Source organism: Mustela nivalis (assembly GCF_964662115.1).
Source record: "Mustela nivalis genome assembly, chromosome: 2".
In the NCBI taxonomy this organism is placed as follows: Eukaryota; Metazoa; Chordata; class Mammalia; order Carnivora; family Mustelidae; genus Mustela; species Mustela nivalis.
This window is the reverse complement of record NC_139021.1, coordinates 38,032,219-38,054,984: the sequence shown is the minus strand read 5'-3', so window position 1 is coordinate 38,054,984 and position 22,766 is coordinate 38,032,219. Positions and strand designations below refer to the sequence as shown.

The window sequence follows — 22,766 nt, the reverse complement described above, 5'->3', positions numbered from 1 at the left end:
GTGAGAAAATATCTTTGCCTACTTCATGGTATAGAGGTGTTGGACAAGCTTGTCAACATTAACAGAATTCTAGTTTTCAAACTTTTTTTGACTGCAGCTTACAGTAAGAAACACATTTTACATTGTAGTACCTGTCTCTACCCTTCCCCTACAAACAAACCAAACCATTCTGTTTTTCTTTAATGATATTTGTGACCCATCAGATTGGCTTCACATTTCATTGCAAGGTATGACCCACAGAAAATTACTGCTCTATGGGATTGAAAAGTGAAAGTATCCATTTGTGCAGTACTCAAACGCTTTGCACTGTGCTAAGTATTTACTTGGAGAAAAGCAGCATACTGCTTGCAAATCGAAGGCAGTATAAAGGAATACAATATTCATATGTCTCATTGTGAAGGGGATACAAAAGTAAAAGCTCAGTTACTTACTCCCCAGGGAGCTTTTTATTCCAGTTGTGGAAAAAGAGACACTAAAAAAAAAAATTAACAGTGCAGACCCATTATGGGCCCAGGATGCTGTGAACGGATTTATCATATAATCTGGCTTTGAATGTGAGTAGGAGCAAGGTAGTGGAAGAGGCTGAAGCAACAGAAAAGGCCCATTAGAGGAAGACACTCTGTCAGCCTGGTAGGAATGGGGACTAAACTTAAGTAAGGCATTTAACCTTGCTCTGTTTTAGCTTGTCTTGTATATAAATTGAGAATCTTGAGTTAAAATACTGCAGAATTCCTCAAAATGTTATCTCTGACTACTTGCAGTAGAGTTACTTAGAATGTTTATTAAAATTTATGTATTCCTGAGCATCAAAAAGATCTTATCAATTCAAGATCTCTGGAACAGAGTCCAGTGAAGCTGCATTTTTAATGAACTGCCTTGGTAAATCCTTGCTGTTAGTTTAAAAGTCACTCATTGGTGTAGGATCATAAGATCCACAGAGGAGGAGAGGTTTCTAAGTGGAATCGTGTTTAATTTTATAATCCGTCTCTTCATTACTACATCATTCTGATACACACTTTAGGATATACCTTACTCTGATCCAACTAAACTACTATGGGTTTGTGAAAGGATATTACATATATACTTAAATATTTTATGTTCATCATTTTATCCCATGATTTTTAGTTCTCTCTGAAGCCATTTCAAATTTTGCAAGTCAAGTTTTTAAAATTTGTTTCTAATAACTTATTTTCATCTGTAGAATAGGTGTTATTTAGCTCTTTAATATCTCCCTATAAAGACTTTTTGACATTTTTATATCACTTTGTTTTTTGTCCCCTAATAATACCTTGGCATAGGTTTTTTTAAGGTATGAATGCAGTTTATTTCCCTATTTAAAGTGGAGGGAGTGGCACTTTTCTCTGGGCTTATTGCTTGAGATTTTTGGAAATTATTGTTATGTAGATTCCATGACATGTAGTACAATGTGAGTATTAAATAGGCAATCAGTAAATGTTTTTAACTTGACTTACTCTGAGCAGTGCTTTAGATAGATATGAGATCTCAGATAACTGGTCTTTAACAATCATTGTTTTGAATTTCAACTGGAAGCCTATAACCCAGGATCAACTTCAATAAAAATTTATTTCAAAAAAAAAAAATTTATTTCAGTGAAAAGGTTATTTTTATATTAGTGTAGGATTTCTCATAAAGATTTGCCGTAGTGCAGTTGTTGATATTAGTAAACTCAATGAATAGTGTTTTGTCTTGTTTGCTGCTGTGTAACCTTGCATGGTGCTTGACACTCAATAAATAATTTCGGAATGCATGAAGTAGTAAGATGTCCTGCCAGTGTATTTATACAACTCATTCCCATTCTTTATGCCTGGTAAACAGCCATCTGAGCCATCTTTTTATTTTTACAGTGGATGATGGCTGTGTTTGCTTCTTCAGACTGAAATTTTGTGAGGTCCATCATTCTACAGCCAATAAATCATTCTAATAGTATGCCGTGTCTTTTGTAGTTCTTACTTCTGTTCCAGTTTCATTGCCATTGCCCTACTTTTGGACTTCATTACCTTTTGCTTCGACTATACTAACAGCATCCTAACTGGTTTTCCTGCTTCCTGTCTCTGTTGCCTTTCCTTTCTACCCACTCCTGCTAGTTAAATCTTTTAAAGCCTAGCTCTGATCATGACTTTCATGTTCACACCTTGTCAGTTGTTTCCCCATCACATGTTGAGTAAAATCCAATCTATGAGGTGGCCATGATGTAACCCCATCTTAGATTTATCTCTTAACCATTATCCCAAATGCATTACCATTAGCTAGGCTGCCTTATCTCTTTATTCATACTATTTTGTTCCATTAGAAAGTCTGTCTTTCTGTATCTGTAAGGTTTCAACCTATCTTTCAAGGAAGGCCTAGCTGTGGTTCTCTCTCCACTATAAAGCCTTCTCTAGCTCCCCAGGTAGAGTTAGTCTCTTTTTTATATATCTATTTTGTATTTTATTATAATATCTAAAGACAACAGAGCATTGCCTAGGAATGTAACTGTAGGGCAACTGAGATTTTTTCCCCAGCTCTGTGCAACATCCATGAGTGATCAGGGAAGCAAAATTGATTTTGGGATTAGAAATTAATTTTAGTGAGTAGGTGAACTTGCCAATAAGGAATCCCTGAATAATGGGGATCAACTTTGTACTAGTCTGTATCTGTAATTGGACCCTTCCTTTCACCTCCTCATATCTAGGTATCTGCTTGACTTCTCCAGTTGGAAATCTGGCATTTGTCTCAAATTTTAACATCTCCAAAAGAATTCATGATTCCTTGCTTTCTCCAGGTCTTCCTCATTTCTATAAATGGTAAATGAGTACCACCCATTCAGTTATTCAAGTCCCAAATCTAAGAATCATTCTCGATTCTTCCCTTTCTCTCACCTTGTATCTTCCCTACCTTATGTCTGATCTTTGAGCAAATACCATCCACTTTATCACCTAAGATGTGTATTCAGTCTGACTACTTACTCTCAGTTCTGTTGTCTGGCTCCTTAGCTCACTTTTGTAGCAATAGCTTCTGCAGGCTGCCTCCAATCCTAAAGCCAACACAACACTTGTCTAAAACCAACACTTCAAGGGCTTTTGCATTTTAAACCTCAACTTCTTTCATATGTGGCCCAGCACCTGCGTTTCTTTCTACGTTGATTTTAAGTTAATTTCCTCTCATTATTACCTCTAGCTATAGTGATCTTTTTTCAGTTCCGCAAATTCCTTCACAACCCAGTGCCTGTATGTGAACTATTATGAACACTTCTGGAGTAATCTTTTCCCCCACTATTCTAATCAGCCCGTAGATCTTACCTTAAAACCCACCTTCCTAGATAATCATTTTCTGATTACCCTATTTGACATAGGCATCCCATTCTATTTTCTGTCTCAATTTTTGATATGTGGGTATTTTTTTAATTGTAAGTATCACAGTTTGCTTATTATTTACTCATCCAGTAATTTTTTGGGGGGGATCCTCTGCCTCCAGTGGGGAAAGCCTCGCTGGCCTCGAAATGCAGTGGCAAACAGTGCCCAGCCCATGTAAGAGCCTTTAATAATTATTTGTTGAACTGAATTCTGAACAGAGTAACTATAATGATATCTCACAGTTTAATTGGATAGTTTATTTGGCTAAATAAATTAATCTTTTAAGATACTCCAACAGAATTACTTTTTTTTATTCTTTTTTTTTTTTTTTTAAGATTTTATTTATTTCTTTGGCAGAGACAGATCACAAGTAGGCAGAGAGAGGAGGAAGCAGGCTCCCTGCCAAGCAGAGAGCCCAATGCAGGGCTGGATCCCAGGACCCTGAGATCATGACCTGAGCCGAAGGCAGAGGCTTTAACTGAGCCACCCAGGCGCCCCAACTTTTTTTTATTCTTAAGTAGTGGTTTTTCTATATCAATCCCCAGGTATTAGTAAAGGTAAATTATATCACTTCCCACCCCCGATGTGGGACTCGATCCCAGGACCCTGAGACCATGACCTGAGCCGAAGGCAAAGGCTTAACCCACTGAGCCACCCAGGCGCCCTGGAGTTGAATTTAAAAATAATTTCGTAAGTTACTATGACTGAAGCTGTAGTTTATTGTGTATTTAGTGTATGTGATTGATACATTCACATTAGACAGAGGAAAGACACAAAATTCGTGCTTTCAAGTAAATGACAAGGAATTGTTCTATCATGAATTTCTATCAGAACTCTTCAGACCAAAACTGACTGAGGCAAGGTCTTGTTCATCAGATAAGTTGATGTGTATAAAGCATCTGGCAAGGTACTTGGCACATGGCACATACTTGGAAATTACCAGTTATTGTCAGGCTATATTCTAGTCTAATCTGTCAGCTAAAGATGATGCACCTTGAATTTCTGTAACATCTTGCCTTTTATCTTCTTTAGGAAGGGTGTAATATATACACTTGTGCTTCTTGTATGTTCAGTATAACTTTAAGCCAAGAAAATTGAAATTCCAGTGAAGTGTAACTTCTCTAGGGTGGTACTCATTTGAGAATTCAACTCTGGTTTCGGCTTGCCTTCAGAACCCATACTGTTTGCCTTTAACGGGTGGGGTTAGAGAGGTAGGGAGAAGGGGGTAGAATATACCTTTTGTCTTGTATTTTATTTTATTTTATTTTATTTTATTTTATTTTATTTTATTTAAGATTTTATTTATTTATTTGGCAGACAGAGATCACAAGTAGGCAGAGAAGCAGGCAGAGAGAGAGAGGAGGAAGCAGGCTCCCTGCTGAGCAGAGAGCCCTGATGCGGGGCTCGATCCCAGCACCCCGGGATCATGACCCAAGCCGAAGGTAGAGGCTTTAACCCACTGAGCCACCCAGGCGCCCCACCTTTTGTCTTGTATTTTAATATGTGATGTTACCTTCTTCCTTTGTTAGGTTCTAAGCTTTTTGAAGGCAGCTTTTGGGCCTCACTTACCTTTGTTTCAAGGTTTTAAGGGTTCTACATATTACTCTACTGTGTTCACTTACTGGATGTTGAGTTAATGAACATAAGTGAATATGATACAATTTTCTTTTCTTAGAAAATGGTGAAACTATAAGCAGTTTCTTGGATTTTTTTAAAGAAAGATAATATTACATTGCTGTCTCTAGAGCAAGTCTGGACTATTTCTGACCTCTGAGAGGATACATTTACTTATCATTTGTATTCTGTTAACTTCCCAAAAGAATTTGTGTCTGGAGTACTGAACACGTGTACTGTTTGTTGGCCCTCTTAACCACCAAGACCTAACATTTATTTTGAGCTCACTGGTTTGAAAAGTGACCTGAATGCTAGAACATGGGGATGGGTATTTGAGCCATCATAGCCGTGTTCTCTCCTTTATTGTCATTTTAATAAGAAACTTGTATAAGACAAGTACATACTTTTTTTTTTTTTTTTAATATTACAGATGATGAAATCCAGTGTTAAGTCAAGGAAAATGCTTATAACCACAAGGAGTAAATGCAGAGATTGAGTCTTGATCCCAGTTTTGTCCAGTTCCAAAGCCCATGGTCTTTTCATATTCCTTTTTTTTTTTTTTTTTTTGGTAGTTGGTAGACTACCCTTCTAGTTTCTAAACTTAAGGCGTTTCCAAGTAATGTGAAGTCATGGTTTTTATATTTTATGTCTAGAAATAAAATTTACATAGCTAAGTGAAAATGGGATTCTAAATGATTTCATTTTAAAAGTCAAATGTTAGACTTCATATATGCTTCTCTTAGAGGTAGATTCTTTTGCAATTTAGAATCAGTTCCACAAATATGTGCAGGCTGCTCAAATGGCGTAGATGTCTGTTCAGCATATCTTCTTATTCTGAACTTCAACATGCCTGGAGGGCAAATTCCTTTCATTTGTCCTTGTTCCTGGGGTCCCTAGCCCAGTGCCTGGTACTTAAGTACTTAATAAACGTTTATGGAATTGTATGGACTTAATAATTTGAAGGTTGACTGACATGAAGAATTTTCTTTCCTTTAAATCAGGCATTATTAAATAAGAGACCCTATTCCTCTATGTGTCCCCCTTCTGCATTTTATTTTCTTGTCAGCTAGGTATTTTCATTCTGGTTTATCCCCACCCTTCCCAACACACACACATACACAATGTTCTTTTTGAAAGAATCTGGCGTGGGAGTTGGGGAATATATAATAATAAGACAGACACAGCGATGCCTACTTGGAGTTTATCCGTGTACGAAATAATTATGTCATTCTTCTGTTACTGGTTGATTTTCTTCAGATTTGGAGGATGCTCTTGTCTAATTTAAAATATAGATTGTATGCTATATATGAAATTAACCTTGGTTGGCCCTGGAAGGAACCCTCAGAGTGTTCCAGAAAATTTTATACTAGCATGCAATAAGAGGCCCATGTAGTTGCTAATCTGTGGAAACACACCATATATATTAAGGCTTCGTGATGAGAGAAGATAATACTTTTGTGTAAAACCCAGATTGGAAGTCAGGTTGTATTTAAAGTGTTGGTTTGGGGACGCCTGGGTGGCTCAGTTGGTTAAGCAGCTGCCTTCGGCTCAGGTCATGATCCCAGCGTCCTGGGATCGAGTCCCACATCGGGCTCCTTGCTCCGCAGGGAGCCTGCTTCTCCCTCTGACTCTGCCTTCCACTCTGTCTGCCTGTGCTCACTTTCGCTCGCGCTCTCTCTCTCTGACAAATAAATAAAATCTTAAAAATAAATAAATAAATAAAGTGTTGGTTTGCAGTTAGTTATTTTTCATGTGAGCAGATTTACGTGATATGCTTCCATTATTGGATTTGCTGATTTAAATATGGTTAACAATTTTCCAGGATGCGGCCTTCTCCAGCTAGTGGAGTAAGAGGACATATTAGTGTTTCTGATGCATAGAAGAGGCATAGCCACCATAGTGTATCCTTTTCTCCTGCTGCCCAAGAGCTCTTTGACTCTATTCTTGGGAAAGGAGGCTTATTGTTTCATAATATCAGGCTTTTGGGGGGGGGGGGTGTTGCTCCTGGTAGTAGCGAGAGCGATTTAAAGCGGGGGGGTTAGTGTAACATTGGGAAATCTGCATAGACAGAGGAACAGCTACAGTCACAGCCATTGCTTAAGTTTATTCTGTTGCAGAGAAGGAAGTAAAATTGGCACAGGTCTGCCATGTGGGACCAACATCTCTGCGTGGTGGTCATTTCAGAATCTATGAAATGGAAACTGAGTGTTCCCTTTGTAAGTCATTGACAAAGGACTTCAGACTTCCTAGTTAAGAGAAAATGTTTCATCTTTCATTTGGGAAGCTGTATCAGCAATGTTTGCAGTTGATCTCAAAGCAATTGCATTGAACTTTTTAGGTATTTTTAATCACTTAATTTCTCACCTTTTAGCAGTTAATAGATAAGCTCAAATGAGTTAGTATAGTCATTTACATGAGTAAAATGGAAGTGCTGTCTGAGTGACTTTGATGGAAAGTTTCCTGGAGGGATTAGTTAAGTGAAGTGTTTAGAAATGTAAGCATGCGGGGTGCCTGGGTGGCTCAGAGGGTTAAGCCTCTGCCTTCAGCGCAGGTCATGATCTCAGGGTCCTGGGATCAAGCCCCGCATCAGGCTCTCTGCTTAGTGAGAGCCTGCTTCCTCCTATCTCTCTCTCTCTCTCTGCCTGCCTCTCTGCCTACTTGTGATCTCTGTCTGTCAAATAAATAAATAAAATCTTTAAAAAAAAAAAAAAAAAGAAAGAAAGAAAGAAAAGAAATGTAAGCTTGCGAGCTGCCAGTTAGAGGTGGGAAACTGGAGTTGGAGCTGCAGGATGGCTCAGGCTTGTATAGAAAGGTAAAGCCAACCATGGGAAATCAGAAAAGGTCTGGCTAAAGAGAATAGAACTAAGAACTAGCATATGAGAATTGACAAGTAAGATGGTGATATTAGAAAGTAGAAATAAGGGGCGCCTGGGTGGCACAGTGGGTTAAAGCCTCTGCCTTCAGCTCAGGTCAAGATCCCAGGATCCTGGGATCGAGCCCCGCATTGGGCTCTCCGCTTGGCAGGGAGCCTGCTTCCTCCTCTCTCTCTCTGCCTGCCTCTCTGCCTACCTGTGATCTCTGTCTGTCAAATGAATAAATAAAAAATCCTTAAAAAAAAAAAAAAAAGAAAGTAGAAATAAACAGTTTTATATTCCTGTTGTTGTTATTGTTTTTAAGATTTTATTTATTTATTTGACATACAGAAATCACAAGTAGGCAGAGAGGCAGGCAGAGAGAGGAGAGGGGAAGCAGGCTCCCTGCTGAGCAGAGAGCCCGATGGACCCTGGGATCATGAGATCATGATGTGAGCTGAAGATAGAAGCTTTAACCCACTGAGCCACCCAGGTGCCCCTATTCCTTTTGTTGTTATGGCTCTAAGTCCAAATTCCTTTCAGGATTTTCTTACCTTTCTCTTTGTAGTACCCCTGCCCCTCCACCCCAAACATACACATATACATACACAGGAAGGCGGATTAGAGGAAGCAGCAGGAAAGTGACAAAACAGCACAGGAGAAAGAAAACTGAATGAAGAATGAAGAGACCTGGTTTTGGCATCTGACTTCAATAAGTTGCTTAAGAGCCAGCTGATTAAATTGGGATTAATTGGAAATTTCATCAGCTAAAAGACAGCTTTTGTTTCGGTTTTTCTGCCATAAATCTTTGGGAAGCCTACAAATTGGGTTTTAGAATATTAATGGTCTCTTTCTCTAACTGTATGTCCCTGATAATTTTGAACAAACTCAGGGAAAGTCAAGCTGTAGAAAATTGAACATTTGTGTTGTTTTCTTGAGTTTGGCTTGGCTATAGTGAGTAATCTGGTTGATGGAAGTCTGTTCTGTAAGAATGGGAAATAAGACAACTGAAACGAATGTATATTGATTCACTAACTCACTGTTGGAATATGAGGGGACTAGCCAAGTAAAAAGTAGTAGTAGGATCCATAAAGAAGAGGTTAGAATACAGATACCTCGACTCCATTCTAAATATATTTCTGGTGATAGAGCTCAGAAATGTTTTTTTGGGGGGTAGGTGGGGTTTAGCCCCAAAATGAGTGACTCTAATTAAAAGCCAGATTTGGAATTCACAGACTTAATCTTATTCATGGGCACCTGTAAGAACTATCATTATTTTAGAGGAGTGTCAAAGTTGAGGTAGCCTTTCTTAAGCTATAGGGATGGACTGGTAAATTTCTTAACCCCAGAACAGTAGATCCATTAGAAAATTACAGTAATTAGAATTACAAGGGACATTAGAGATAATCTAATACAGAGGCCAACAAACTATGGTCCATGGACCAGATCTGGTCCTCTACCTGTGTTTGTAAATAAAGCTTTATTGGAACACAGCCAAACTCATTCATTTATTCATCTATGTCTGCCTTTGTACTACAGTAGCAGAGTTTTGTAGTTGCGGCAGAGACAGTATGGCCCACCAAGCCTAAAATATTTCCTGTTCCTTTACTGACAAAGTGTGCCGAATATTGAGTAGATCAGATCTGTCATTCTATATATGTAGAAATAAGATTCAAAGAAAATGAAACATTCGGAGATGACATAACTAATTGGCAGAGTGCAAGTACAAGTTAGTCCCCTGTTTTCCTGCTTTCAGTCCATTATTTTTTGTTGGACAGAAAATATATTATGGTACAGAGTTTTGTTTGTAGGTTCATTATTAATTCTATTATGAAACACAGTTACTATGAACAGTAGGCCAGGTCTTACATAACATGCCTATACAGAAACCTTTTAGATTTGGGTCAGGGTAGAATTTGATTGTAGTATATTCTGTTTCCTGAGTATAAATCTTTGGTTTGACCTATCGAGTAGTTTGATAACAAGATTCTTTCTGTTGCCTGTGCAGCCTAATGGACGGACTGTTGAAGTGGCTGACGAGGAAGTTGTCCGAACTCCTCGAAGTATTACAACAAAGCAGCCCTTAGAGGCAGATAAGAAAAATGAAAAGGTAAGCTTGAGAACATATGAAATTATATGCAAAGCTCTATAAAGAGAGTAACATATAAAAATGATGATTTTCTGTTTCACTAAAGTGTACATATACTCCCCATTTAAGGACAACTGATAATCTGAATTTGTCATAGCAGATAGGTGGCGCAGGTCTAAGTAAGTTGTTTTATTTTTTTACTTTTAAAAGGAAGGATATCACCAAGTATTTTAAACATGCTGTGGCATTATTAAATTCATTTTGCCAAAATAATTTACTCATGTGTTGAACATCTTTTATGAGTAAGATTCCAGGTATGTAACATCCCTCTTATTTGAAAACCAAATTGCGTTATCTTTCTTAACAGTGCACTTCTAACATGAAGAGCTTACCAAAATGTTCTGTGGTGTTAAGGGTTGAAACAAATTTCTGTTCTGATGGAGATACAATTCTTATTAGGCAGTTTGACTTTGTTTAACAAAAGAGAATGTTCTATATTCATTATTATTATAATTAGTAAAAGGTTTAGATGTGCACTCTTAAGTTTTCAAATAAGACAATCTATCATACCCCATAAATGGTACATTCCTGGGATTTTATTCAGTTTTCAGTTTTCAGTGTTAGAACTGACCCAGTTTTTATTTGACTCAGTTTAGTTTGCAAGTAGGCAAAATATAAAAAACTGTTAACAGTGGGTTGTTCTGCTATGGGGGAGGAACTTTGATTTAAGTCCTTTTGGTATATTAATTACTTGCCCACCCCCCTTTCCCTTTTAAAACCCTACACATGCATACTCCTTTTCAAGAAAGACAAAACAAAAAATAATCAGAGGTAGGTAAATGATTTCTAGGAATTAGCATGCAACATTCCAGTCCTATGGAATAGTAGTATGAAATGGTTGCTACAGTTTCTTAATGCTTGCAGTTTCAAAATGTCTAAAAAACTGGCAAGATCACTTCTCCCCTTTAATCCGATACAGTTGGTCTAGGGCCACGATAGCTGCACGTAGGATGGCTTAAAATGAAGGATATTTGTAGAAAAGAGTTAAATTTATGCCTGATTTTGCCTTTGGCTGAAAAATAAATAGTAAGTGACTTATATTAGCAAATAAGGATACAGTTTCAAGATTGTGAATTTACAGGATGAGTAGTTCATATGTCTAATATGGATTTATACTTCTTCCATCTAAAGTTTCTTTATTTCTGGGTTTTCTCTCTACTAGCGAGCATTTTATGCTTGTTCTTGCTTCTAGTTCCTGAATTACCCTGAAAAATTTGTAGTTAGAATGATAGATGAATTACCATCCATTTCTGATTAATGAATCATATAGTGACTGGGTGTATGAGGATATAAAACTACAGTTTAGAGTTTATAATCATTCTGAAATTAGTGATAGAAAATAATTACAGTAATGGATATTTGTTAGTATCTGTGATATGGCAGGCACTATGCAAGGTGAGGTATGTGTATGAGTATATTTACATGTATCTAGTAGAGATAAGTTACTCAGTACCCACTGGGTGTACTTTTAAGACTTACAGAAAATTTATATGCTCCTTTATGCTCACAAGAGCACTGAGGAGGTGGTATTATACCTATCTTACAAATAAGAAACCTGAGGCATAACTTAACCAAAGTTACTAAAAAAAGTTCTATCTTCCACCCATCTGACTTCAAAGTCTGTGATTTTTACTGCTCTGTATGATTTCTGATCCTTTCATAAACTCTGCAAGGCTGATAAGGGCTCTGAGGCATAGAGGGATTTTACAGTTTCACTCATTTCATAGTTTGTGAAGTAGGATTTGAATCCAGCTCATTCTGGTGCCAAAGCCCGTGCACTTGTGAATCACTTGATGGTACCGCCTCCTTTCAGTTGCTGTTGCTTTTTTCAGGACAGAGCTTCTGCCTTTGGTTTGCTGCCTTTTTGATTTGACTTTTTGCATAATAGTAAATGCTGCAACTCATGGCTAGTGTTTCTTTTTGCCATCTGCATCTTGGAATTTACACTTTTTAACTTGTTTCAGTCCAAGAGACCTCATTTCGGTTAATTTTTTATGCTCTTGCACTGTGTATGTTTTTGTGTGTTTTAAATATATTTAAGACTTTCTATTTTTTTGTAAGATGCTTGTCGTAAGCTTTGCGCAGTGACAGTATCGTAGCCAATGAGGTTTATCCGAGGCGCGATTATTGTTAATTGTAAGATGCTTGTCGTAGAGCTACTTATAAACCTTTATACGCATTGTTGTGTATTTGTTTTCCTCTCAGAGCCGTATCTTGGGCAATTTGAGAGGTACAGTTTGCCTATAGAATAATTGCCCTCTCAGCTGTGATATTGAATATCTTGCCCTGTCACTTGAGTAAACCTCACAGAGAAAAACATTGCTAAAAACCATATATGACAAGGGTTACAGACCTTGGGTCTATAAAGCAAGTTAAAGTACAGTAGTTTTCTAGGTCTTTATTCGGCTGTGAAGGTCAGTGCTTCATTGATACTGGTCTCTAGCAGAATCTATACAGTACCGTTAGCTAGGCTGAATGCATTGTGCTACTAGATGCTGAAGGGAATAAGAATGGAAGACATACTTAACCTTCAGAGAGATTGCAGTCTAGTTAGGAAATGCAAGCACAAGAAAAGATAGTAACAAGTCTCTGAGTGCCAGATATTCAGAGGAATAAGAGTATCCTATTTGGGAGGCTAGAAAAGATTGATTTAATAGGACTTTCAAGGTTGGGGGTGGTATTTCAGTAACTGGAAGTGAGGAGGCCATTTCTGGCAGGTGAGAGGAACAAATGAACAACAATCACACACTTCAGCTGGAGCAAAAGAACATATTCAGACATACTCAACAGAAAACCCTAGACAAGTTTGGTCAGGATGGGCGGAGGTATGATAAAAATAGATGTGTTCAGCTGGCAGCAACATTTGTGAAAACAAATCAGGCTTGCATCAGTGATTATAAGGGTCTGAATTAAGATAGAAGGTTAAAAGATTGTCAGTAAGAGAGACAATAGAAACAAAAATGTGTGAAATTTGGTCACTGTCAGGTTTTTCAGGACAAAGTCAGTGGAGTCCTGCTGAAATAGTAGTGTCACTCATAAGTGATAATAAGCTCTTGCATTTTATGATGCTACAATAATACAAATATTTGCACATCTCTTAATCCTGTTGAATAACTCTTGGTTGGGGATGGAGGAGAATATAATCATTTCTTCAAATCCAGCTCATTAAAGAGTTCAGTGGATTGCCCAGCAATACATAGCTAGTAAACAACGATCCCTCAATTTTGTGCAGGCAACATTTCTCAAAGTGTGGTTCATGGACCCCTGGTATCAGGGACCTTTTGTTGGGTCCTGGAAGACAAAACTGTTTTCAAAGTAATAGAGACATTATTTGCCTTTTTTGCTGTGTTGAATTTGCATTAATGGTACAAAAACAATAGCAGGTATTGCTAGCACAAATCATGACGGTGACACCAAACCACTAGTAGCTGATTCTTTATTGCAGTCCACTCACAATTAAAAAGAAAAAGAACGCTAGTTTCACTTAAGAGTATCCTTAAGCTGTAAAAATGATCATTATTAGTTTTATTAAATCATGACCTTTGCACACTTGCCTTTTAATTATTTTATATGATGAAATGGGAAGTATACATACAGTGTGCTGTGTAGTGAAGAACAGGGGTTGTCCTGAGGAAAAACACCCATACAGTTGAGCTGTAGTCTGGACTAGTCACTTCATCCATTTTAACTTGAAAGAAGAGCTGATAGAGAGGCCATGGTGATTTAGACTTGGGTATTGGCAGACATTTTCTCAAAAACAGTCAAGATGATCCTGTCACTTCAAGGAAAACTATATTTATTATTTATTGCAAATGACACAATGATTTATTTCCAAGTGAAAATTAGAAATTTGGAAAAGTTGTATCTGCCACCACGAGCTTGACAGCATCCCAGTGCCTAAAGACTTTCTGATGAGATCAGTTGTGATGTTAATAAATGTGATTTTTAAAAATACTGTATATAATGGAATATTTTAACATTTTAGATGTGTATAACTCACTGAACCCATATTTTCCAAATGACCGACATTTGCATGTTACAAAGCAAGTGTAAAAGATTCATTCAAAGTGCAAGATAGACCAATAGAGTATGGGAAAGCTCATTGATACAGATTTCATGTTGCAACAATTTTTAAGAAACTACCACTTGAGAAGTTTTGGCGTAACATTTTTTCCTTCCTCTGCTTAAAGCTGCTCACTACTTCCCATTGCTTTTACTCCACAGCCTTGAACATAACCTAAAAGCCCTGCCCGTCTCTCATCTTACTCCTGAGCCTACCTAAGCCCACACATGTTGGTTTTTTGTCTTTCGTTTTTGTTAAACAGCTTTATCCTGGATATACTGTAAAATTTATTTTTTTGAAAGTGTAAGATTTCAGTGTTTCTGCAGAGTTGTACAGCTCTCACCATGTAATTTTTTAACTTCTTTCTCTTCCCAAAAAGAAATCTTCTGCTCATTACCAGTCATGCCTCATTTTCCCCTTTTCCTCTTAGCCCCAGCCCCTGTCGACCACAAATCTTTGGTGTAATAGCAAAGAAGAATGCAATTATCTGAAAAAACTCTGAAGACAATCCTTCTTTTTCCAGTTACATTTCTATGTGTATGTAGCCAGATTGTCTTCATATGCTTCAAATTGTGTATCACACAGTAAAATTAAATGCAAAAGCAGGTATGCAGTCTGTCTTTTATGAAGCCAGACACTAAAGATACTTACAAAATGTAAAGCATACCACTCTTCTCAGTAAAATGTTTTTGCTATTGTTCGTATAGGTGTAATTATGCAATATGTAATTAGTCTATTATTGTTTTGAAATAATATATATCCAAATAATATCTCACTTTTAATTGATAATATGGTAGATATCAGTAGGTATAATCCACATAATCAAAGGCTCTTTGACATCCTCAGTCTGTTTTAAGAGTACCCTATATCCAAGACGTTTGAGAACCACTACTCTAGGAGTGATCAATGTTTAGAACCAAAGGCAAACTTGTTCCAAGGCATCATAGGTTTTAAACAAGTGTAGTATAGCAGCTCTTAGTAAAACAGAGAACACCAGCATGCCCAGTGAGCTTAATATACATTTGTGTTTTACCCTCCATAATACATCTTAGAAACTAATTTAAAACCAGGGATTGGCAAACCATGACCTATTTGCTATGTCTAGCTCTCTGCCTATTTTTGAAAGTTTATTGGAACATGCACCCATATTTATTTACTTATTTATTGTCTATGGCTGCTTTTGTACTCCAGCAGCAAAGTTTAGTGGTTGTAACAGAGGTTTTATAGTCTGCAGAGCCTAAAATGTTTACTCCCTGACTTTTTTTTTTTACTGAAACCCTGTTTTAAACTCCTAATATAGTCTTTTGGGTTCATTAAAATGTTTTGTTATCTGGAATGCTTTGCGTCTGATTGTATAGGTCTTGGACTCTTGACCTTTCAGGCTCCTTGGGCCACAAAATCTATAGCTTCGAGTCTTGAGTTCCCATCCAAGGAATTAGTTTTCAGTGTCCCCTTTAAGGTGACCACAGTATTTTCTGTAAAAGAGGGACTATCTTACCAGAGAAACCTCACTTCTGCTCCTAAACTCCCGACAAGTAGCAGAAATTTTGGGGCGCCTGGGTGGCTCAGTGGGTTAAACCGCTGCCTTCAGCTCAGGTCATGATCTCAGGGTCCTGGGATCGAGTCCCACATAGGGCTCTCTGCTCGGCAGGGAGCCTGCTTTCCTCTCTCTCTCTCTGGCTGCCTCTCTGTCTACTTGTGATTTCTCTCTGTCAAATTAATAAATAAAATCTTAAAAAAAAAAAAAAAAGAATTGCTGGTATAGGGGCGCCTGAGTGGCTCAGTGGGTTAAAGCCTCTGTCTTCAGCTCAGGCCATGATACCAGGGTCCTGGGATCTAGCCACATCTGGCTCTCTGCTCGGCGGGGAACCTGCTTCCTCCTCTCTCTCTGCCTGCTGCTCTCTGCCTACTCGTGATCTCTGTCAAATAAATAAAATCTTTAAAAAAAGAATTGCAGGTATAGAAAAATGTAAGTAATACGCTCTTTGGACCATCCATCCTTTGCCATTTAACCATGCCCAGCTTATTTATATGTTTGAGACAACTGAGAAAAATAAATAGTGCTAAACACGGAGCAATGTAAAATAGGGACTTGCCATATTTGCTTAGGCAGAAAGTGGATGGAATTGATCTGAAGCAGTAGTTTTCAGATTTTCCAAGTGGCAGTCGTTGGAAGTTTTCAAAACAAATTTCACCAACCAAGAGGTTTTTAATTTTGTCAGGTATGTACATTTTTAAAACCACCGGGGCGCCTGGGTGGCTCAGTGGTTAAAGCCTCTGCCTTTGGCTCAGGTCATGATCTCAGAGTACTGGGATCGAGTTCCGCATCGGGCTCTCTGCTCTGTCAAATAAATAATAAATAAAATCTTAAAAAAGAAAAAAAGTTCTATCAGTTTATGTTGTAGAGATGTTAGAAAAATCACAGCCTTTAAAAAAAAAAAATAAGTAATAAAACCACCGTCACCATTAACCAAAAAAAAAAAAAAGGCAGTTTTGACATGGTGGAAAGAGAAAAAACAAAAATCTCGGAAAACAGAGTAGTTTTTGCCATAAATTAGTGGAAAAGCTTTTTTTTTTTTTTTTTCTTTTAAGATTTTATTTATGTATTTGACAGAGACACAGGGAGAGAGGGAACACAAGCAAGGGCAGTGGGAGTGGGAGAAGGAGAAGCAGGCTTCCTGCTCAGCAGGAAGCCAGGTGCGGGGTGGACCCCAGGACCCTGGGATCATGACCTGAGCTGAAGGCAGACACTTAAACGACTGAGCCATCCAGGCACCCCGAATTAGTGGAAAATCTTAACATACTAGCCACTCATCCACAGACAAAAGCATCATAGTATCCACTTACAACCTTTAGGAAATACTCAGCATTCCTCTTTTTCAGGCTTCATTTCCTTTATCAGTCCTGACTTTGTCAACTGTGGCTTTAGATAATTATAGGGCTTTTATGTTATGTTATGTCAGTTCACCAAAATTTTAAGGACCAGTATTTAAGGACAATTAAGAAATTGAGTAAGGATTATATTTAGAAACTGGCTTCCTACCTTGGTGTAAAGAATTAATTGCAAAATAAATTATCTTTTAAGTTAAAATTTGTACAGTATCTCTCTTAATAGTTTTTGTCTCCATACAAATATTAAATTAGGCTCCCTAAGTTGAGTTGAATTGAACACTCCTTTTTTTTTTTTTTTAATATTTCACAGTTCCTTAAACAAAATCTGCTAAGAAGCAGTAGGCCATTTCAGTAGATCTACTTTTGCTGCCAATATATACTTTTTGCTGCTCTAATAAATGTTCACTTTGGGTGTTGTACTAAAAATATTCGTTCATGTCAGGAAGGTAAAAGTAAAGGATGAGCTTATTTATAGAAGTCATTTTTTTGTCTTTTTTTTTTTTTTATAAGCAGCCTGTAATTTTTTTGGTATTTTAAGTTCTGTGAATTCAGAAGCATATTACTTGTAGTCCTAGAACTACTTCAACATGTGCTTTTTAAGACCATTGTCTCCAAAGTGAAGTACACAGGAAAAGCCATTGGGATAAAGGAAGAAAATATTAGACTTTCTATTTATACTTAGTTTTTTAATCTTTATTCGTATCAATATATGGCTAGTCATTGGCATCCTCATTTGGAATATTAGAGGGTAGTAAGATGCTACACGGGCCAGATCCTGAGAACGGGAAGCGGCAATGGAAAGACTGCCCTCATTGGTTCTTTTCTCATAACATATTTTGACGGATTGCAGTTGATACGTGCTCAGCTCGGTGGGCTTCTTGATTGTGTCACCCAGCTTAAACTAGACTAACCTTCAGTGAACAGGCTGCAAAGAAGCTATAGATTGTAGTTGATGATAATGCAAATAAACAATTAGATAAAATGAGCATTGCTATTCCTACTAAGACCTCTGTCAACCACATCATCATGAGGTTAAGATGATTTAATCAGACCTGATAAGAAATTGGTCAGAAAAATTGAAATCATCAAGGAAGATTTTTGAAATAGAAACCTTGACCATGTATACTGTGACTTGAGATTTTAGCTAATTATATTCTGAAACTGTCTCAATTAGCAGGTTATCTAAGCATTCCAAATGTGAAGATTGGACCTCTGCAGTTTTATTTATTTATTTTTAAGATTTATTTATTTGTTTGTTTGTTTATTTATTTGTCAGAGCAAGCAAGCACAAGCAGGCAGAGAGGCAGGCAGAGGCAGCAGCAGAAGAAGCAGGCTCCCTGCTGAACAAAGAGCCCAAAGCGGGACTTGATCCCAGGACTCTGGGTCAAGAAGTCAGCCGCTTAGCCTAAGCCACCCAGGCGTCCCTCTGCAGTTTTTTAAAAAGATGATTGTTTATTCAGTACCCAGTCGGACAGAATTTCACTAAATATAGTTACAAATGCTTAGAAGCCACTCTTGAGGTTTCTGATTTAAAGGGGAAAAGACGTATGTGGAGAAATACTTGTTCTTTCTGCCATGGTAAAATTCGTAGAAAACAGTATGACAGTCAACCAGAACACATTCTTTCATCAGCATATACTGTTGGGTGTAGCATAAAAATGTTGCTGGTGAATTAAGTAAATCAGTAGCAAGGCAAATTGCAAATTGGAAAAATGCACAGATGATTTTGACATTACACCTAGGGAACTTGGTATATTAGATTTCAATAATGAAATGCATGAAGAACTACTTTTGTGAGCAACTGAAGATTTAAAAATACCTACAAAGATACATTCTCAAGAAAAGATGACTTAATTTAAATTTTTTGGTGTGAAAAACTAAATAAAAGCCACTGATGGAGAGCCCACATGAACTGAAATTTAATTTAAAAATATAAAATTTGAGGAGTAGGGAGATGAAGTTTTAGTTGTAGCACCATGCATGAAATTCATTCACTACATTATTTCTAGAAATCTATGATGGCAAAAGAGGTATAAAGCCAGACTATAAATTGGAAAATGCCCTTAATTTATAGTAAGGGCAAGGTGGGAATCATTCTTTATTCTACAAAGAAGAGATTGATTGATTATATATGTCAAAATACTTTTATAAAGCTGACCAACTTAAAAAGCAAGCCACACATTTTTCTTTTACTAAAATTCAAGTGTTTCAAATATGTTGACCTTTTTGATAATGACAAATGGTTGTCTACTTAGCAGATCTTTTGTGGAAAAATTTGTAGTTAACCTGTCCCATCAGTGTTAAGAAAATTTATTAAAGTTTTTCTGCTAATGTGTCAGAAAGTAGCTGATTTTTTTTTTAAGAAATTCATGCAACGAAGGGTATTCTGAGACGTTTACATCATTGTGTGATTTTGTTATTAAAATTGTCTATTACTTGTGAAAATTATCATATCTCCATAATTTTAACAGCTCAGGAGCTGTTTCTAACAAAAATAGCGTGGCAGCCCAGGTTTGGAGCATGCTTATCAAATCCCAACTCTGACACTTAATAATTATGTGATCTTGGGGTTGGCTAGTTAACCACTGAGTGCCTCCCTTTTCTCATCTGTAAAGTGGGAATAATAGCATCTGTCTCATAGAGGTCTTTTTTTTTTTTTTTTTTTTTTTTTAAGATTCAATACTTTTTTTTTTTTTTTTTTTTTTTTTTTTTTGACAGAGATCACAAGTAGGCAGAGAGGCAGGCAGAGAGAGAGGAGGAAGCGGACTCCCTGCTGAGCAGAGAGACTGATTCGGGGCTGGATCCCAGGACCCTGAGATCATGACCTGAGCTGAAGTCAGACACTTAACCCACTGAGCCATCCAGGCGCCCCTTATAGAGTTATTTTGAGACTTAACTGGGTTAATTAAAAAGATCTGTAAGTGATAGCAATACAGTCACTTTTTTTTTTTTTTAAGCTTAAATGTTTTTAGTGAATCCATTTGTTAAAAATGCCAGAATAAAGTAGAACCATCAGATTCAATTGCAGGAACAACTGGTACTGAGGAATTTTACTAGTTAAAATTCCACAAAAATCGTTGCCTACTTAAAAGATGAGGTGGAAGAATTAATGGCATGTTTTAGAAAGCATGGCCTTCATTTAAATGGATCTCTGTACCTTTGTCAGGTTTGAGGTTTAAGGTATTAAATGCATGAATTTAGAAGATTATTAAAAAATAATGAAGCAGAGACACTTCATAAGTTAGTTAAAGTTAACTAACTTTAGTTAGTTCCTGTAGGTCTGTACTGTCCAATGTAGTAACTACTTCCATGGATGGCTATTTAGCACTCTTTGTTATGTGGTTTTATCAATAATTTTTTATATTAATTACATTTTGAAATAGTATTTTGAAAGTGTTGATTTACATATATTGTTAAAATTAATGTTACCTATTTCTTTTAGCTTTTTAACCTGTGTGCTAGAAAATTTTAAATTACAAGCATGACTCACAGTATATTTCTATTGGACAGTACTGCTGTAGACCAGGGGTTGGCAAACTCTGGCCCCCGAAATCCAGCCAGGTACCTATTTTTGTAAATAAAATTTTGTTGGAACACAGTTATACCTATTCGATTATATATTGTATGTGGCTACTTCTGTGCTGTAGCAGCAGAGTTTCTCAGTTGCTACATGTAGAAATATGTATGCCTTGCATAGACTAAAATATTTACTATTTGATCCTTTATAGAAGTTTGCTGACCCCTACTTTAGGCTGTAATTAACCAGTGCTCCATGTATTGTGTTTACTTAAGAGTGGCTGTGAGAGACAGACAGGAAGATGACTGCTGGTGATTGCAGGTGGGAAGAAGGTAGTGGAGAGTGACTAATAATAGGTACCAGGTTTCTTTCTCGGAATGATGAAAGCATTCTGGAATTAGATAATGATGATAAATGTATAGCCTCAAATATACTAAAAACCACCAAATTGTATCTTAAGAAGGATAAATACGATATGTAGATGATATCTCAATTTTTATAAGTGGATATGAGCCTGGTTTGGTAGGTGTGTGTAATAAAGCAGTACCTGAGATGTGTTACATGTTCATAAGACCATGCCAAGAAACAGGTACAAATCAACTATGGGAAATAAAATACATGGTTTTGAATAGTTTATTATATACCCCTGTTGTCAAAGAATTTTTATTCACTGTTAAGAGCTGTCATTTATTGCTTAGTCAGACTCTCATTTACTGCTTTACCCATGAAAAAGACTTACTATCTAGATACAATCTTTTTGTGTGGTAAACTTAACTTCCAGATAGTGTACAATAATACATATATGTAGCCAGTCTCAACAAATAGTTAAATGAGTGAATGCAAATTATAAATAAAGTCACTATTTCATGAATGTTAGTATTCTTCTCGAAGCACTAATCTAAGTATAGAAATCATGGCTTTATAAAGTTTTAATGAGCTCTTGAGAGGAGAAAATATTAGCAGAAGGGAATTGGAAGGCTATTTCAAAATATCTGTATCTTGTGTGTGTAAAGGTATTTTCTCTAATGAATTACTAACCATCTACCACATGCAAATCCTAGGTATTTTCACATTGCTCTGAAACCGACAAGATACTACCTTCTTTGTACAGTTGACTCGCTAATTTGCTATATAATAGGGTATTCCAACAATGTGCTTCATGAAATCCAAAAACCAATAATCAGTGCATCATTTTCTTTCTAAACATTAACAGTAGGTCTTTATTTTATTGTTCTGAACACATTGTATTATAGTACCTTATTTATAATGTAAGTTAGGGCAGCATGTATCTAAGGGCACAGACTTTGGAGCCAGATAGACCTATTTCCTAATTTGACGCTACCATTTACTAACTCTTAATGTGACCCCAGACAGCCTAAGTCTCCATTTCCTCAACTCTAAAATGGGAATAATACCTTCTGTAGTGAGTTTTTTTAGGGAATGAAGAAAATGAATGCAAAGTACTTAGCATAGAGTAACCACTCAATAAATGGTAACCTCATATTATTATTGCCATTTAATGTTAAGTTTTTTAACCAAATATTAAATTTTTTGGTTGTCAGCATCATACATTTCATTATGTATCTTACTGACTCCTACCTTTTCAAAAACATAATGAAGTATTAAGTAACATTCTATTTTACTTTCAGTCAAAGAAAAATAAGAAGAAATCAAAATCAGATGCTAAAGCAGTGCAAAACAGTTCACGCCATGATGGAAAGGAAGTTGATGAAGGTACTTGAGCAAGTGAAAGGACTATAGAAAAATTTTTAATCCTTTTTTACCATGGTACATTATATAAGAGCTGCATTTGTATCGCTTAATCTTGTATCTAGCTTTTCTCTTAATAATTACAGATTTTAATGTACAGATCTGTGACATTGTTAGAAAACACTTTTTTTTTTTTTTAATCTAAATTACTTAAGAATCTAATAGTGCTTTTCCTGAAGGGAACCACCTTGAGATTTAAGGTTTAGCTCAGTGTCTTGGGCAGTTATTTTGTCTTTGTTTCTTTGATTTGGACTTTTCCCCCCTCTTGTTTTTAAATACACTATCCCTAGGAAGCCCTTTATTGTCATCACCAAATAAACCCACTTACTAGTAATTATTTATAACACTCTCCGTTCTCTCCAGCAGGATAAAAAAACATACAGAATGACTTACATTTCTCATTTTTCCTAAATCATAGATGACAGTTGATAAAAATTACCAGAATAAATAATAATGGCAGTTAGCTGCCTAACACAACATATTGGGACTAGAATAAATTCTTAGATTAAATTAATATAATCAGTACTCTGGGGTTTTAGCTTACTCTCTAAATTTA

General features: G+C 36.7%; 1 protein-coding gene across 5 annotated transcripts in view; it reads left to right on the top strand.

Annotated features, from left to right (window-relative positions):
* Positions 1-22,766, top strand: part of MTDH (metadherin) — a 58,289-nt gene that overhangs the window by 3,171 nt on the left and 32,352 nt on the right. For all 5 annotated transcript variants that reach the window (XM_082722800.1, XM_082722799.1, XM_082722803.1 and 2 more), the window contains exons 2-3: positions 9,828-9,929; positions 22,090-22,174. In XM_082722800.1, coding sequence (XP_082578926.1) covers positions 9,828-9,929; positions 22,090-22,174 — 187 coding nt within the window. The remainder of the gene's footprint in view (positions 1-9,827; positions 9,930-22,089; positions 22,175-22,766) is intronic.